The sequence below is a fragment of the Physeter macrocephalus genome, chromosome 17 (assembly GCF_002837175.3).
Source record: "Physeter macrocephalus isolate SW-GA chromosome 17, ASM283717v5, whole genome shotgun sequence".
Taxonomy (NCBI): Eukaryota; Metazoa; Chordata; class Mammalia; order Artiodactyla; family Physeteridae; genus Physeter; species Physeter macrocephalus.
Genome location: NC_041230.1, coordinates 4,223,130 through 4,242,413, shown reverse-complemented (window position 1 = coordinate 4,242,413; position 19,284 = coordinate 4,223,130). Strand labels below are relative to the sequence as shown.

Below are 19,284 nucleotides of genomic sequence, written 5' to 3'. Positions count from 1 at the left end.
GTGTGAGAAGAAGGGGGATGGCATCCCGTTACTGAAAGCAGAGCTTCTGCAGCAGCAGTACCAACGGGGGAGGGGATGTGGAAGGGAGGGAGGGGATGTGGAGGGTGGGCAGGGTCGGAGGTGACCCCGGTGCTCCAGATGTGCGTTAGGACCTTGTCCCAGGGAGAGGCCCCTATGTGTGGAACACACTCAGTTTGTCACTAATTTTGGTTTCTTGTTTGGAGAAACCAAATTGACCAAATTTTAGGAATCCGGATAAAAACATGAAATCGTAGAAACTTTGAAGAAGAAACATCTTTAGTGTGCATTTGCCCCCGTGAAGTGATGAATGTCAGTGGTTTCCAGTTAACTGCTCTGTGAGCCTGGGACCAAGCGTTCACTCATCTTCAGGGAAAACAGGAACTGCAGGCGTCCTTATTTGGGGGTGTTAAAGTTCTCTTATGAAGTGAAGGTGACAGCAGATTGGCAGTGGGGTTGTGTCTTACTCTGCTTTTCAGATGCCCGTCCTCGCTGCTGGAAAGTGTTGGTCCCCTGTGTGTGGTCCAGAGGTCTGGGAGCCACTGGTTCCTCCTACCTTGGTGTCGTAGAAATAACAAAGTTCTCATCTTCCTTCAGCACGCATCGTTCGTGTGTGTAGGTCATGTGAGGATGCAGCAGTGTGGGTGCTGTTCTCCGACAGCATCTGTCACGGGGAATGTGGCGGCAGCTTGTGCCACCTTAGATCCGTGGTTGATCACAGATACAAAGAGAACAACTGCTTAAGGCTACCCACTTGAATAGGTCAACTTAATTTAAGTCAAAGCAGCATTTTTGTTTCCTAGCAACAACGTAGTCCAAAATTTAACATACGTTACATTTATGTTACTCAGATTAGGCAGACAGAGAGAAAGATATGAAAAATGCCCCTTCCCTTTTGCCATTGCCCTTTGGGGTCTGTTAGCACCAGGGATGGTGCCCTTCTGGCACCCTCAGCCCCCCAGGTTCTTGACCTCATCCGCTCTCTGGCAGCCCCCAAGTTAGGAGTTCTGGTTCCCTCCCTCTCCCACCACAAATACATCTGTGCTCCCAGTGGGCTTCTCCTGCGTTGCAATAATCCAGGGCTGAGGCCTTAGGATGGAGGCACTATCGCCCCCGAGCACAGTGGGGTGTCCGCTCTGGGGAGCCGCCCTCTGACAGGAGGAGATGGGCTCCCACCAGAAAGGGTGCAGTCTAGCTTTCTGGCCGGTGGTGGTACCAGCCGATTTTGCAGTGAGTGCTTCCTGATCTTTTGTAGCGTGCTGTCCTAAAAATCCTCAGCCCTGGCCTAGTAAGAGTTTTCATTTTTGAAGTTCTGCTTAGTTTTGGTGGTGGTTTTTTGCTTTTTAATCACTGCACATTGGCAGTTGTATTACAAATGAGGCTTTCCTCTTAAACCCCAGTGCCTGTGCCTGTTTATTCTTTTCAGTAGGTGATGCACCCGATTGTGTCTTTTTTTTTTTGCTACATTTGCGCATGGCTGTAATATCTGTGCCACTTCCCAGAACCGTAGCACATTTAATATCAAAATATCTTTACATAATAGTTCAGTAGTGACAATTTACTTTTCCTTTACACGATTTTTCTCCATTCTTAAACAACAAATCACATCACAGACATCCACTCCCACAGTGCTACAGGGCAGGCCGATGCCCTTCTCTCCCTTTCACAGATGAAGGACCTGAGGTTTGGAAAGACGTCTGCTCCCAGGGTTGCTCGGTCATAAACGGTGTATAAGCTCCTTTGACCCTGGAGTCTTCTCTGGCCCCACGGCCTGCAGGCTTCCCACGGCCCCACCTCGCTCCTCGAGTCTGTCTCCAGGCTCCCTGGGACCACGACTCGTCGAAACTAGTGACGTTCTAGTGCGGCAGTGAGAAGAGGTCCTGTGAGGTCCTGTGCAGGAGGTTCTCCCGCGTGATGTGGGGACTCCTAAGACGCTTTGCAGGGGAATGTGCGTCAAAGCAGAAAAGGCAGCTGGGAGAGGAAGGTGCTCCGTGCTTAAGGTCACCCCCGGGTTCTTCGGAACTTGTCCATATCTAGAAGGGCCCACGGAGTAGCCACAGTGTACAGCGGAGGCGGACACAGGACACAGCGGACCTGGGGATGGAGGCTGGTCACTCTGCTGACCAGGTGCCTGGAAACGCTGTGTGCAGTTGACACTGAGCCTCTTGAAGCTTCCCACACCCCGACCCCTGTCCGGGCCGGAGTCCCACCACCACTTACCACCCCACGCACGGCCTCTGCAGTCTTTGCTCACCGTCCCAGCCCACCCTTAGCTGTCCCCCAGCTAAAGCCGCTTAGCGCTGACTCTCTGCACCCCGCTTTATTGTTTACTGTTCTCTGATTGTTTCTCTCCAAACAAATGATCAAAGCTGCATGAGGGCAAGGAATCTGTGTCCTCCGTCTTTGGGAGCTTCCTCAGCGTGTAGCACCAAGGTTGGTGCCAAGTAGGTCCCTGGTAGAACCTGACTTGGATCGTTCGGAACCCCAAGTCGTGTGAGCACTTGCTGCACACCGTGTGCGTGTGTGTGTGTGGCTCCCATGCCACCTCGCCCACGGGGGTGGCCTCCACTGAGGAGAGGTGTGCATTTGCTCTTGCAGGATGCGGTGTCGTACCAGGATGTGGTGGCCCTCACCGAGGACCGGAAGCCCCAGAACCCAGTTCAGGACAACATGGAGAACTACCGGAAGCTGCTCTCGCTGGGTGAGCGCTGCGCTCCCGGCCTGGCCCCTCGGGCTGCCGCTGCCGCGGGGAGTCAGGGTCCGCGTTGGGTGTGGACTCGAGGGCTCAGAGGCCCTCGAGCGGCTCCCAGCAGAGGCACCAACGACGAGGCTGTGTTTGAAGAATCCTCTGGCTTTGGGGGAAGAGTGTATAGTGTGGGGTCAGGGAGCCCAGGAGATGACTCTTGCCCCCAAGAGTGCTGACCCTGGAAACTTAAATACTCATTTCGGTTGGGGTCCCAAGTTCCAGTTTGGATTCCCCTGGACGACATCTGGCTCAGGTCCTAGTAGGCGGTTGGTTCTGCAGGAGTGTTGTGTGGGCAGTGGAGCCTTGAGGAGCTCCTGTGTTTGGGGAACAGGTGGGGAAAACAGGCACGAGTAGGAGGAGAGCCAGGAAGCCCAGTGAAAGGATGTCAGGACTGAGGAGGTGGTTACGAGAAGGGGAAGACTGAAAAGAATGCACTGAATTTAGAAGGCACTCAGAGGTCTTTGTACAAACTTCTAAGTGGAGTCAGGAGAATTAACTAAACTTCAGACCAGCAGAGGCTAAGGAATGAATAATAAGGAAATGAGACTGCAAATAGAAGACATGGTAGGGCTTGGATATGGGCCCCTTCACACTTCGTGGCTGAGAGAAAGACAGACATCATTTATGGTGATGAGTCTTGGTCCCCAACTCGAGTGTGAGATGTTGTGTTCTTCCTGTGGACAGGGGTTCAGCTTGCCGAGGACGATGGCCACTCGCACATGACCCAGGGCCACTCGTCAAGGTCAAAGAGAAGTGCCTACCCGAGCACCAGTCGAGGTGAGCGCGCGAGGCCCTGCGGAGTGGCGCTTGCACCCGTGAGATGGGAGCCGTCCGTACACACTGATACATGATGATACACAATTGATGCACAAAAATACAAGCATTTTACAGTTTATCTTCACACCACCATCACGGAGGTCCCCGTGTTACTTTGCACAAGTACAGGGACAAGGGAGCACTTACGTTTGGGATTTCTTTTCAGGTCTGAAAACTATGCCTGAAACCAAAAAGTCAGCCCATCGGCGGGGGATCTGTGAAGATGAATCTTCCCACGGGGTGATAATGGAAAAGTTCATCAAGGACGTTTCGCGCAACTCCAAATCAGGAAGGGCAAGGGAACCTAGCGATCGGCTGCAGGGGTTCCCCAGGAGGCCAGACAGTGACTGGAAGGAAGTTCCATTCAACAAGAGGGAGTCGGTGATTCAGGAGAGGGGCCAGGAAGGGAATGCCTTTGGGGGAGGAGGCTTTAATTTGAACTCAAACCTTGTTTCCAGAAAGAGAGTTCTTGAGAGAAAAAGGCGCTATCATTTTGACACAGACGGGAAGGGCTCCGTGCACGGTCGGAGAGGTGGTGCAAGGAAGCGGCCCTTCGAGCGCAGCGAGGTGAGGAAGGCCGCGAGCGGGAGCAGCCTTAGCGCGCCGCCCGTCCCCCAGTCGCAGCCCTTCGACTTTGGGGCGACGCCCTATGTGTGTGATGAGTGCGGGAGGTCCTTCAGCGTGATTTCGGGGTTCGTGGAGCATCAGATCACGCACACCAGGGAGAATCTGTACGAGTACGGCGAGTCCTTTCTTCATAGCGTGGCCGTCAGTGAGGTTCAGAAAAGGCAGGCCGGAGGGAAACGCTTTGAATGTAAGGAGTGTGGGGAAACCTTCAATAAGAGCGCCGCCCTGGCCGAGCATCGGAAAATTCACGCTAGAGATTGCCTTGCGGGGTGTAAGGCCGAGGAGTACGAGGAGCCCTTCATGCCTAGCCCAACCTTCAGTGAGCTCCAGAAGATATACGGGAAAGATAAGTTCTATGAATGCAGGGTGTGCAAGGAAACCTTCCTTCATAGTTCTGCCCTGATCGAACACCAGAAAACCCATGGCCGAGACGACAAAGGTAATGAGCGTGGGGAAGCCTTCAAACCCAGCCCAATGCTTAACGAGCTTCCGAAGATGTATGGGAAAGAGAAGATGTACGAGTGCAAGGTGTGTGGGGAGACCTTTCATCACAGCGCATCCCTGAAAGAGCACCACAGGATCCACACCCGAGGAAACCCATTTGAAAACAAGGGCAAAGTGTGTGAGGAAACCTTCATTCCTGGTCAGTCCCTTAAAAGACGCCAGAAAACCTACCCAACAGAGAAGACCTACGACTTCAAAGATGGTGGGGATGCCTTTAGGCAGAACTCGGACCTCCTCGAGCATCAGAAAGTTCATTCTCGGAAGAACCTCTTTGAAGGCCGGGGTTACGAGAAGTCTGTCATTCACAGTGTGTCCTTCCCCGAATCTCAGAAGAGTCACACTATAACAAGGCCACCCGAGGACGAGGACGACGAGAAAGCATTCACTGTCAGCTCCAATCCTGATGACAGCCGGGAAGCCCCGTCCTACGAGAGGAACCCCTATGAGAGGTCTTTCATTCACAGCTCAGCCTTCCCTGGGGCTCAGAAAAGTCACAGCAAACCGAGAGTGATAGCAGAGGTGACCGTTCAGAGCTCGGGTGCCACCGAACATCGGAAAGTCCACGCTGGGGAGAGTACCTCTGAAAGAAAGGGGTATGAGAGGTCCGTCATCCACAGCCTAGCCGCTTTCAAGCCTCCCCACGGTCGCGGTGGAAGTGAGCTCCTTGGCTGTGATGAGCAGCGGGAGTGCTCCGCTTTCCTCGCAGGTCCTTGTGGCCAGCCTCAGAAGACCCCCGCCCGAGAGAGCCCCTGGGCAGGGGCTAAGAGCAACGTCTTCAAGGGCTCTGTTGTCCACGGCGCGTCCCACACCGTAGTTCAGGACAGTCTCGCTGGGGAGGGCCCCAGTGGATGGAAGAAGGATGGTGGACCATCTGTTCCCAGGTCAGGTGTGCGCGAGCATCAGAAGGCTCGTGCTAAGAAGAAGAACATCGAGCGTAGAATTTACGAGACCTCCGTAATCCACTCCCTCTGTTTCGGTGAACCTCAGACGTGTCGCCCGAGAGAGAAGTTTTACGAATGTCCGGAGTGTGGAGAGTCCTTTGTGCATAGCTCCGACCTCGCTGAGCATCAGAAGATTCATGATAGAAAGAAGCCCTCTGGCAGTGAAAACTACATACGATCTGTCATTCGCAGCTTAGCCTCCACTGATCCTCAGACCAGTTATGCGGGCCAGTCAGCACAGATGAGTTATGCTGAAGAGCCAGCTCAGACCAGTTACGCGGACCAGTCAGTGCAGACAGCTTATGCAGGACCACCAGCTCAGACCAGTTACGCTGGACCACCAGCTCAGACCAGTTACCCTGAACCACCAGCTCAGACGAGTTACGCTGAACCACCAGCTCAGACCAGTTGCCCTGAACCACCAGCTCAGACCAGTTGCCCTGAACCACCAGCTCAGACCAGTTACGCTGAAGCACCAGCTCAGACCAGTTACCCTGAAGCACCAGCTCAGACCAGTTACCCTGAACCACCAGCTCAGACCAGTTACGCTGAAGCACCAGCTCAGACCAGTTACGCTGAAGCACCAGCTCAGACCAGTTACCCTGAACCACCAGCTCAGACCAGTTACCCTGAACCACCAGCTCAGACCAGTTACACTGAACCACCAGCTCAGACCAGTTACACTGAACCAGCAGCTCAGACCAGTTACACTGAACCACCAGCTCAGACCAGTTACTCTGAGCAGCCAGTCCACAATGAATGTAAGGAGTGTGGGGAGTGTTTTGCCACTGTCAAAGACCTTGGCATACATCAGAAAATCTATGCCCGAGAGAAATTCCATGGTGGGGAGCTGTTTGGAGACTCTGTGATTCAGGGTGTGGGCCTTGATGGACTTCGACAGGAAGAGCCTCGGCAGGAAGGGCCAGACGAGCCGGATGAGCCTGAAGACACCATCTATGGGTGTAAGGACTGCGGGCTGGGCTTCGCGGATCGCACAGACCTCAAGGACCATCAGAAGGTTCACGGCAGAGAGTACCTCATCGACGGCCGCGAGTACGCGCGTTCTGTGATGCACACCCATTCTGTCAGTGAGTATCAGAAAGATTACATTGGAGAGCAGCTTTATGAGTGCCCAGCATGTGGGGAATCTTTCGTTCATAGCTCATTCCTTTTCGAGCATCAGAAAATCCATGAGCAAGACCAGTTTTACGGCCACAGAAGGTATGATGAGCCCTTTATGCAGCCCTTGGTCATTAGCCCGCAGCGGCCTCGGGCCCCACAGAAGAGTCCTCCTGCTGGGACATCCCTGCAATGCCAAGTGTGCGGACGAGACTTCATCCACGGCTCTGTCCTTAACGAACACATGAGAGTCCACGCTGGAGACAACCTGCTGGAGCAGGGCCAGGGAAGCACAGGTGCGGTTAGCCCAGGCTCGGCCCCCACAGACCTTCAGGGAGACCAGGCCAACGACAAGCACTACGAGTGTAAAACCTGTGGAGAATCCTTCCTCAGCCAGGCAGACCTTCGGGAGCACATGAGAATTCACGAGAAGGATGAGCCCTATGACTATGGGGCCACCTTCGTCCACACCTCCTTCCTCACCGAGCCCCCCAAGAGAGATTCACCCTTCTATGAGTGCAAGGACTGCGGGAAGTCCTTCATCCACAACACAGTCCTCACGAAGCATCAGAAGCTGCACCTCGAGGAAGAGGAGGCAGCAGCAGCCGCCCAGGAAGTTGAAGCCAACGTCCTCGTTCCACGGGAAGTTCTGCGGATCCAGGGATCAAATGTGGAGGCCGCAGAGCCGGAGGTGGAGGCTGCCGAGCCGGAGGTGGAGGCCGCCGAGCCCAACGTGGAGGCCGCCGAGCCCAACGGAGAGGCCGAGGGGCCGGAGGGGGAGGCCGCCGAGCCCAACGGGGAGGCCGAACAGCCCAACGGGGAGGCCGAACAGCCCAACGGGGATGCTGATGAACCGGATGGGGCAGGGATCGAAGACCCAGAGGAAAGAGCCGAAGAGCCAGAGGGAGACGCGGATGAGCCGGACGGTGCGGGGATCGAGGACCCAGAAGAGGAAGGTGACGACCAGGAGATCCAAGTGGAAGAGCCCTACTATGACTGCAGGGAGTGTGGAGAGACCTTCACCTCCAACTCGGCCTACGGTGAGCACCTGAAAACCCATGCCAGGGTGATAATATTCGAGCCTGGAAGCGTCTATGGGGAAAGCTCCCACTACACCGAGCACGCCAGCACCAGCAGCAGTGACAGCGGCAGGGCTGATGACAAGTACTTCAAGTGTGACGTCTGTGGGCAGGTCTTCACCGACCGCCTGTCCCTGGCCAGGCACCAGAACACACACACCGGCTGAGGACTCGGGTGTCAAGGTTGGAAAACCTTCACTAGGACTGGACCCTTACTAAACTACAGAGAATTGGAACCAACCCTCGATGATGTCGGAAGGAGGCTTCCCTTGGCGTGTACACACCTGACTTTGAACATCAGATAACTCAGCCTGGAAAGAAACCGAAGGTGGAGACTCCTTCAGACTTGGCTCTTCCCCATCAAACATCGGTGTATGCATGTGGGAAAGCCATAGCACACATCTTACCTTCCACCCGAGTAATTGCATTGATGGAAAACTGGAGGGGTTTTCAAGGCTACAGAAATCACCCACATCTGTAAATGACACTCCTGGAACCTATATATAATGAATGTTTCCTGAGATGTATATAAAATAGCAAATCATAGCAGACAGTACTCATATTTGGACTTAATATGGTATCCAGTTACAGTTCACTTGCAGAGGTACCTTCCTTACCTGGTACTCTTTGATTTTTTTTTTTTTTTTTTTTTTTTGGGAGGAGGAAGAGAGCAACAAATTAGAATATATTTGTAAGCATCTTAGATCCTTAGAAAGATTTATACCTGGTACTCTTTGATTTTTTTTTTTTTTTTTTTTTTTTTTTTTTGGGAGGAGGAAGAGAGCAACAAATTAGAATATATTTGTAAGCATCTTAGATCCTTAGAAAGATTTATTGTGCGTTATTTGAATCCCATCCATATTTTTTTGAGTAATTGACTGTGTTGTTCCTTACTCTTAAATATTCCTGTACAGGTGTAGGCATGAAAGATAAAATGTCTTTTCCGCTTTGCTGTTTGAAAGGGGAAGTACTTGGAGCTTCCTTTTCAGCCATTTCGTCTACACTAACACTTTGGAACCTAATGCTGTGTAAGCCTTTATGATACGCGGATTGGCCTTTTGTAACCCCAAATTGATTAGTTGCCACCTTGTACTTTGCAGTGGTTCTCATGCAAAAAATAGTTACAAGTTTTGTTGTTTGTTTTTAAACCAACTTGATGTCTGTTGGATAGCGAATTCACAAAAGCTGAAGCTTCTCCCTGTGCATCTTGCGCCTTTGCCTTTCAAGAGTGGTTGCAGCCATCCCTAGATCGCGCGCGTGCCTAATGAGGTTGAGAACCACGGGGGCTCTCATGTAAGTTAGGACGGGGCTGCTGCCTCATCACTCCCTTTGCGCGCTCCCTGCCTTAAGCGACAAGTAGCAACGGGGCTTCGTCCGTGTGTGCCGCTACAACTCAGTGTTTGCACCCTGGGCGCCCAGGGGCGAGTATCCTTAGAGCTTTCTAGCGTGAAACTTAATTCTCGTCTTTACCTGTCTGACCCTCAACCCCATGTCTAACTTGCATTTAAAAAAAAAAAAAAAAAAGCTTTCTTTACAGTCAACTCAAGCTTAACATGGACTCAGGTTCCCCAGCAGCCTTAATTTGTTTCGTTGCCATCTGTCCCTTCCTCTTAAAGAGTGCCCCCCCTAAATAAGCAGTTGTCACCTATCCTTCAGAGCGTCATATCTGTCTCGTCGCCTCAGTTTCCCGTGTGATCACAAGTCGACCTCACAGCTCGAGGTTTCCTGTGTCCTGTTCTGTGGACCACCTGTGCTCCCTTTGCTTCCCCGCCCCTCGCATAATGACTATTAAATCTTTTTGGCTTTGAGTTGGCTGGAAAAAAAAATTAAAAAATTAAAAAAAAATTTTTGAAAGAGGATCTGGTAGATTAAGGGAGCAGAAGATAAGAGCTAGATTATTTGGGCGAGCAAAGTTAAAGTACCTGCTGGGGAAATGTGTCTAAAACTCCCTCTCCTAGGTCCGCACGGTTAGGGCTCCGGGAGAGCGTATCGCAGCTGGAAGGAATGCCAAAGTCGAAGGAGGTTGGTAGGGTGAGAGCAGGAAGCAGAAAAGAGTAAGCCAAAGAAGGGAGTCCTGATAAGGTCACCAGACCTAGGAGGGTGAGGAAGCAGATGGAAGCAACCTCAGGAGCAGGGATGGGAAGGCCAGGATGGGGAGAATGAATGAGCAGGATATCCGGGGCCTCTTGAGAAGAAGGGGCCGTTTTGATGGCATGGTGTAGGCGAGGGCCAGCTGCATAAGAAGACCCGAGGTTGGACACCTGGGACAGCTGAGGGACGGTGAGGCACGGCCTCAGAGGAGGACCCCTGAGGTGGGGGCCGGCGTCAGCGTCAGTGGGGTGAACCTGCGTTCATCACTGCTGGCAGGATTAGCTGGTACCTTCAGAAAGCGACTTGCCAAATGTCAGGGTGTCCGTTCCAGCCTTTGGTTAGTGAAACATTAGGAACAACTTAATGCCAAAAATAGGACAATTAAGGGAACTTGTCCTTGGACTCCTAATGCAGCTGTTTAAAAATGATAATCATGGAGAGTTATGTAGTAACATGGAAATATATTTACGGAATACTAAGTGGAAAAAACAGGACACAGAATTATATTTATACTACAGTTATAACTGTTTAAAAATGTATGCTTATAGTCAAAAGCTGTCGTGGTGGTGGTGGTGTAGGCTTATAGTCGAGCATTATTTTCTTAAATTCCTTGAATGTTCTTCATCGTAGTGTTAACTAAAAAGTTTATAATCACGTTTCCATTGTGAACATAATTTGAACTCATTATCAGGCACTTGGAAAATACAGAAAAGTGGAGGAAAAAAAAAAATCCATATATCCCCCATCCAAAGACAGATATACTCCTCACTGTATTGTTTATCCTTGTTTCTGTGCACAGGTTTATGATTATAACTGTGTCAAAATGTGTACTCAGAAGAACTGTTACTTTGTGGAATTATGGTTAAACGCTTTCATCTTAATGTTTTCAGATGTTCCTTATAGTAGTGTCCTGATAACAAAGTTTATTATGTTTGTTTCCATTACAAGCATAATACGTACCCAGAGGAATCATTGGAAAATACAAAGTAAATTAGAAAAGTCGCCCATATCCCCAACACCCAACAACTGCTGTTCACATCTTGATCTGTTTTCTCCATCTCGTGTCAGTGCACAAGCTTGTGATTATGACAGTGTTGAGTACGTGTGCATAAAGTCTAAAATGAAAAGAATATGGAAAATAATTAGAAGAGAGTTGTCGTGGGATTATGGTTAAACATTTTGTCTCAAATTCCTTGAATGATCTTTGGTGTTTTCGTACTAAAGCTTACGTATGTATTTTTCCATTACAAATATAGTACATACTCATGGCAGACTTCGGGGAGATTCAGCAAAGCAAAAGAAAAGAAATTCACCCATATTCCCGACACCCAACAACCATTGCTGTTGACACCTTGACCTGTGCACAGTCTGATGACTGCGGTGTTTGTGATGAGTATGCAGAGGGTCAAAGATGGGAAGAGACACAGAAAGCAGTGAGGAAATGGTGTGTGGTCATTGTGGGATTACAGTTAAGTATTTTGTCTCGGATTCCTGAGACAGGCTTTCTCACAGTGTTTTGGGAACCTACCTTTATTACATGTATTTCCATTATAAACACGGTATGTGTTCATTACAGAGACTTGGAAGTTACAGAAGTGTAGAAGAGAAACTCACCCATATTAATCATCATCCAAAGACTGTGGTTAACATCTTCATATATTTTCTTCATCTTGTTTCTGTGCACAGGTTTTTGGTTTGTTAATATGGTTGTGGTCGTTCTATCTATCTGTAATAGTGTCAACAATAAAAATAAAGTTAAAAATAAGATACTTCTCAGTCTCTTCTTTTGTCCATTTTAAGTGTTTGGGGTGGTTAAAAATCCAAAAACTTAGCGTCTCCTTAGGCCTTGAGGGTTAGTTTACAAATCTTATTCCAGTTTTAATTATTGCATATTTCAAGAGTTACTTCTAAGGGATCTTTTAGTACTACACGATCCCACATTTTTAACTGAACGAATAAAATTAAAACGTATATTCCAATAGTGTTTTAGACTTGATAATAACCGCAGCAAGTACGTTTCAGTTACTTGAGTCTGCATTTAAAATTTTAATCTCATTTAAATACAATATTCTCTCAAAAACAAGAGTGATCCCGTAACATAGTAAACATGTTGCTGTTACGGAGTCTCTTTAAAGTGTCCATCCCTCACTCTGCCGTGAGGTTAGATGGTTACCCCTGGTGGTGCCTGACTGACTCCAGGGTGGTCAAAGCGTCGGTCAGGGTGCGAGGGTCAATTCTCTTTTAAGACTACGAAAGGAAGTCTAGGAAGGGAAGGGAGTGAGGGTCGTTAGGGTTGCTTGACGGGCACTTAGGGAATTCTTTTCTCCACCCGCACCTCACTTGCAGGGGTAACTGTGCCCCTGCCATGTTTATTCCCTGAGGTTTGACCCTTCCCTGGCCTCAGCTGATTGGTGCCCATGGGTTCCCCATGTCCAGTCAGACTCGGACTGAGGGCCACCTGGGGGGGGGTCACACAGGCTGGGGCTGGGTGTGTTGGTGAACAAGGCCACGTGCCAGTGGGAAACTTGGTTCCTGGTGCTTCACCCCCCCCCAGTGCCTTGGGGATCCTGGCTGAGCTGCCTACCTTTGGGTTCCCTAAGAACTCCTGCCTCATTACAATAATCCTCCTTGCACTTGAGCTGGCTTTGTTATCGGTGTAGTGTTTTGCTGTTTTCAGCAGCCCCAAATCCTTTCCCCTTTCTGGGAGCCACCGAGTCTTGTGGGAATGCCACAGTGCCCCCTGCCCCTTCCCTGTCCAAAGGCTGAGCCCTGTGCCAATCAGGCTCCCTGAGCAGAAGGGCACACATAAGTCATCCCAATGGCAGCACTGACCATACGTGAGTTCCTGCTACAGAGATAGCCAAGAGCTGTTCTGGTAACTGTCCTTCCTGAGGCCTGATGGTTTAGTTCTTCCTTTGATTCTCTGAGTACCCATTATCCTTCCAGGCTATTCCTTACTTGCTTCACTTGGCCATAGTTAGTTAGTTATAACCCAAAAGAGTCCTAACTGATACAGAAGTGGATACAGAGAATGGGTTGGAGATAATAAACCCTGAGGGAAATTGGGATACTTGGAAACATTCAGTATTGGGCCTTGGAATGGGAAACTCAAAGACCAAGGCATGTGGCAGTAAAATATTTAAGTACTGCACGTGGTCAGTCATCTGGAGTCATCTGCTTCCTGGGGTGAAGGGCTTGATAGCAGCTGTCGCAGACAAATCCAAAGACTATGAAGGATGTCGTCAGGGAGCTCAGCTCTGTGCTCTGTGATGACCTAGAGAGGTGGGATTGTGGGGGGGGGGGGTGGGAGGCTCAAGACAGAGGGGATATATGTATACATAGAGCTGATTCACTTTGTTCTACAGCAGAAACTAACAGTACTGTAAAGCAATTTTACTCCAATTAAAAGAAAGAAAAGACTATGAAGAGTGTCGAGGTCAGAGGTACAGTTGGGTTTCTACAAACACCTTTAACCTGCAGGGCTCTGACTTCGGTCAGTTAAACCCATAGCCTTGTCCTATTCCCAATGTGAAGAGCTTGGACAGCCCTGGGGAAACACGATCCTGGCAATCAGAATGGTGGGTCTAGGAGACTCGGAAACACTGAGACCACCCTGAAGCTCCAAACCCTTGAAAACACTCCTCGTTCACCACTTCCATCCCACACAGAGGAAGTCGAGGGGGCTGCCCGTGGGAGGGGCAGCCATTGAAATGCTCTCTGATGTTCTTGGCAATGGGAAGAACCTGAGTATTGAAAAGGGGGCCGCTTCTCAGAGGAAGCACGGCTGGTGTAATCAGATCCTGGGGGGGATGGGAGTCCTGACACACATTCATGGATGTGATGCCCCTGCAAAGGATTTATATAACAAGCCAAAGTCTAGGTCCAAAAGAGGCTGACTAGGGCCACCATACTGGAGTCACAACGTCCTTGAGTCTGTTTATAGACAATGTCCCTAGAGTCCAGGGACCCTTGAGGAAGGACTCTTAAACATAACACCTGTGCCTTACGGAGATAATCCATTTGTTGATAAACAAACCTTCCAAGGACCAGTGGATGTTGCATCTAAACAAACACTCATCCTTGGGGTTGGGAGCATTGCAAGGTGAACAGCAATTAAGATGTAACGTGCTGTCTGCAGGCAAGCCAGCTCCTGAGAACTGGGCTCTGCATCTCCTAGTTGTACCTTCCTAACTCTTCACTCGGTTTAACTCATTCCTCCCCTGGGAAGGCATGAGTGAGGATGAAGCCAGGACTGCTACTATGTCCACCCTCCAAACAGCCAGACATCTGGGGGTAGGTTGATCACACCAAGCCCCTTTCATCGCAGAGGGCAATGTTTTATCCTCCATGGAACAGTGATGTGTTCCGGATTTAGATTTTCCTTTCCCTCCCCACCAGCCTCTTCTCAACATCTTTGGGCTTACTGTGTGTTTCATACACCACTTAGGCACCATATGTAGCAGTCATCTATCAGGATGATGCTCATAACAAGCAACCACAAAACCTCGATGACACACAGTAAATGTTTATTTCTCACACATCTAGGATCAGCTCAGGATCGGTGAGATGGCTGTGCTTACCTTGGCTGGGCTTGATTGGCTGGCTGTCAGCTGACGTCACCTAGTTATAGCTGGGGTCGGGAGACTCAAACAACTCCCATCCTCCTGAGACTAGTGGACCACCTCCTTATGGTGGTGGCAAAATGCAAGAGAACAAGTGAAAATACCCAAGGCTTCTTGAAGCCTAGACTTGGAACTAGTATACTGTCACTTTCACCTCATTCTGTTGACCAAAGCAAGTCACTTGGGGTGGGGAATATACTCCACCTTTAGGAAAGGAGTTAAAGCCACATGACAGAGAGGAGTGAAGAATCGGAGACATTAATGGAACCTCAATACCTTGCTGTTAACCAAGGAATTCTCTTCCCATGATTTAGATCCCACACACCTGTATAATCCCTAAAAAACATCCTAGGTATAGCCTAAGGAAAACTAAGCCATGGTCTTCGATGAGAGAAACCACCATCTGACTTTGGAAAGCTGTTTTGCCAAATGTGATATATGCCCCAAACCTACTGTCCGTAGTTGGAAGACAAAAGTCCAAGAACAAAGAATTGAAAACAGAGGTGTACTTCCTTCCATTGCATCTCATTACCCACTCTCCAAATTCTTGTTTCAGGGAGTCTGTTGATTTAGAACTCTTACTACCCAAGGGAACTTTTACAGCTGGAGACACAGTAGTTCCATATAACTGGAGCTAGACTGTCCCCTAGCCTTCTGGGCTTCCCTCTCTGACCACTAGACAAATAGGCAAAAAGAAGATTATGATGATAACTGAGGTTGGCCTTAATTAACAAGTAGAAATATGGTCGGTTATTGCTTATTTTGATTATCTTTTGCCATGTAACAACTCCAAAACTTAGTGACTTAAAATAACAACCAACAATCATACATTTGCTCACAGTTCTGCAGACTGGATTGGACCCAGCTAGGATCTTCTGCTGTCTTGTCTACAGTCACTCAAGCGTTAATAGTCATATATCTGGAGACTCAACTAGGGCTCCCTGAAGGGTTGGCTTCTCTCTTGCCTCAAGTTGAGAATTGCTGGCTGGTGAAGATCTCTCTAAGTCAAATCCAGCCCATAAAGACTGGAAGAGGTAGCTGCTTGTTCAAATGTACAGAACAAAGCAAACCTACAAGGAACATGAATAATAAAGAAAACACAGCACAATCAAAGTAAGAAAACAAATCTCCAGTAACCAACATTGTAGAAATGGAAATCTGTGAACTGTCTTACAAAGAATTAAAAATAATCATCTTTAAAAAGCTCAGTTAGGGCGCTTCCCTGGTGGCGCAGTGGTTGCGCGTCCGCCTGCCGATGCAGGGGAACCGGGTTCGCGCCCCGGTCTGGGAGGATCCCACATGCCGCGGAGCGGCTGGGCCCGTGAGCCATGGCCGCTGAGCCTGCGCGTCCGGAGCCTGTGCTCCGCAACGGGAGAGGCCACAGCAGGGGGAGGCCCGCATACCACAAAAAAAAAAAAAAAAAAAAAAAAAAAAAAAGCTCAGTGAGTTACCAGAGAACGTGGGTAGACAACCAAATGAAACCAGGGAAATTATACGTGAACAAAATGAGAATATCAACAAAGAGAAACAAACAAGCAAAAGAACCAAGTAGAAACACTGTAGCTGAAGAATACAATAACTGAACGAAAAATTAATTAGTGGGGTTCAAAAGCAGACTTAATCAAGGAGAAGAAAGAATTAGCATACTTAGGGGCAAGTGATTCAAAATTTTCAGTAAACAAAGCTACAGTAATCAAAACAGCATGGTACTGGCACAGAAACAGACACAGAGATCAATGGAACAGAACAGAGAATCCAGAAATAAACCCACACACTATGGTCAATTAAACCATGACAAAGGAGGCAAGAATATACAATGGAGCATCAATAAGTGCTGTGGGAAAACGGGACAGCTACATGTAAAAGAATGAAATTAGAGCATTCTCTAACACCATATACAAAAATCAACTCAAAGTGGATTTAAGACCTAAATGTAAAACTGGAAACCATAAAACTCCTAGAAGAAAACATAAGAAGAACACTCTTTGACATAAATCATGGCAATATTTTTTTTTGATCTGTCTCCTAAGGCAAAGGAAACAAAGGCAAAGTATACATAGAGCTGATTCACTTTGTTCTACAGCAGAAACTAACAGTACTGTAAAGCAATTTTACTCCAATTAAAAGAAAGAAAAGACTATGAAGAGTGTCGAGGTCAGAGGTACAGTTGGGTTTCTACAAACACCTTTAACCTGCAGGGCTCTGACTTCGGTCAGTTAAACCCATAGCCTTGTCCTATTCCCAATGTGAAGAGCTTGGACAGCCCTGGGGAAACACGATCCTGGCAATCAGAATGGTGGGTCTAGGAGACTCGGAAACACTGAGACCACCCTGAAGCTCCAAACCCTTGAAAACACTCCTCGTTCACCACTTCCATCCCACACAGAGGAAGTCGAGGGGGCTGCCCGTGGGAGGGGCAGCCATTGAAATGCTCTCTGATGTTCTTGGCAATGGGAAGAACCTGAGTATTGAAAAGGGGGCCGCTTCTCAGAGGAAGCACGGCTGGTGTAATCAGATCCTGGGGGGGATGGGAGTCCTGACACACATTCATGGATGTGATGCCCCTGCAAAGGATTTATATAACAAGCCAAAGTCTAGGTCCAAAAGAGGCTGACTAGGGCCACCATACTGGAGTCACAACGTCCTTGAGTCTGTTTATAGACAATGTCCCTAGAGTCCAGGGACCCTTGAGGAAGGACTCTTAAACATAACACCTGTGCCTTACGGAGATAATCCATTTGTTGATAAACAAACCTTCCAAGGACCAGTGGATGTTGCATCTAAACAAACACTCATCCTTGGGGTTGGGAGCATTGCAAGGTGAACAGCAATTAAGATGTAACGTGCTGTCTGCAGGCAAGCCAGCTCCTGAGAACTGGGCTCTGCATCTCCTAGTTGTACCTTCCTAACTCTTCACTCGGTTTAACTCATTCCTCCCCTGGGAAGGCATGAGTGAGGATGAAGCCAGGACTGCTACTATGTCCACCCTCCAAACAGCCAGACATCTGGGGGTAGGTTGATCACACCAAGCCCCTTTCATCGCAGAGGGCAATGTTTTATCCTCCATGGAACAGTGATGTGTTCCGGATTTAGATTTTCCTTTCCCTCCCCACCAGCCTCTTCTCAACATCTTTGGGCTTACTGTGTGTTTCATACACCACTTAGGCACCATATGTAGCAGTCATCTATCAGGATGATGCTCATAACAAGCAACCACAAAACCTCGATGACACACAGTAAATGTTTATTTCTCACACATCTAGGATCAGCTCAGGATCGGTGAGATGGCTGTGCTTACCTTGGCTGGGCTTGATTGGCTGGCTGTCAGCTGACGTCACCTAGTTATAGCTGGGGTCGGGAGACTCAAACAACTCCCATCCTCCTGAGACTAGTGGACCACCTCCTTATGGTGGTGGCAAAATGCAAGAGAACAAGTGAAAATACCCAAGGCTTCTTGAAGCCTAGACTTGGAACTAGTATACTGTCACTTTCACCTCATTCTGTTGACCAAAGCAAGTCACTTGGGGTGGGGAATATACTCCACCTTTAGGAAAGGAGTTAAAGCCACATGACAGAGAGGAGTGAAGAATCGGAGACATTAATGGAACCTCAATACCTTGCTGTTAACCAAGGAATTCTCTTCCCATGATTTAGATCCCACACACCTGTATAATCCCTAAAAAACATCCTAGGTATAGCCTAAGGAAAACTAAGCCATGGTCTTCGATGAGAGAAACCACCATCTGACTTTGGAAAGCTGTTTTGCCAAATGTGATATATGCCCCAAACCTACTGTCCGTAGTTGGAAGACAAAAGTCCAAGAACAAAGAATTGAAAACAGAGGTGTACTTCCTTCCATTGCATCTCATTACCCACTCTCCAAATTCTTGTTTCAGGGAGTCTGTTGATTTAGAACTCTTACTACCCAAGGGAACTTTTACAGCTGGAGACACAGTAGTTCCATATAACTGGAGCTAGACTGTCCCCTAGCCTTCTGGGCTTCCCTCTCTGACCACTAGACAAATAGGCAAAAAGAAGATTATGATGATAACTGAGGTTGGCCTTAATTAACAAGTAGAAATATGGTCGGTTATTGCTTATTTTGATTATCTTTTGCCATGTAACAACTCCAAAACTTAGTGACTTAAAATAACAACCAACAATCATACATTTGCTCACAGTTCTGCAGACTGGATTGGACCCAGCTAGGATCTTCTGCTGTCTTGTCTACAGTCACTCAAGCGTTAATAGTCATATATCTGGAGACTCAACTAGGGCTCCCTGAAGGGTTGGCTTCTCTCTTGCCTCAAGTTGAGAATTGCTGGCTGGTGAAGATCTCTCTAAGTCAAATCCAGCCCATAAAGACTGGAAGAGGTAGCTGCTTGTTCAAATGTACAGAACAAAGCAAACCTACAAGGAACATGAATAATAAAGAAAACACAGCACAATCAAAGTAAGAAAACAAATCTCCAGTAACCAACATTGTAGAAATGGAAATCTGTGAACTGTCTTACAAAGAATTAAAAATAATCATCTTTAAAAAGCTCAGTTAGGGCGCTTCCCTGGTGGCGCAGTGGTTGCGCGTCCGCCTGCCGATGCAGGGGAACCGGGTTCGCGCCCCGGTCTGGGAGGATCCCACATGCCGCGGAGCGGCTGGGCCCGTGAGCCATGGCCGCTGAGCCTGCGCGTCCGGAGCCTGTGCTCCGCAACGGGAGAGGCCA

The 19,284-nt window shown here is 48.7% G+C and overlaps 1 protein-coding gene across 1 annotated transcript in view; it reads left to right on the top strand.

Moving 5' to 3' along the window:
- LOC102993303 (zinc finger imprinted 2) overlaps positions 1–19,284 on the top strand; it is a 141,093-nt gene that overhangs the window by 19,929 nt on the left and 101,880 nt on the right. The window contains 2 exon segments of the mRNA XM_055078875.1: positions 2,617–2,719; positions 3,449–3,541. Coding sequence (XP_054934850.1) covers positions 2,617–2,719; positions 3,449–3,541 — 196 coding nt within the window.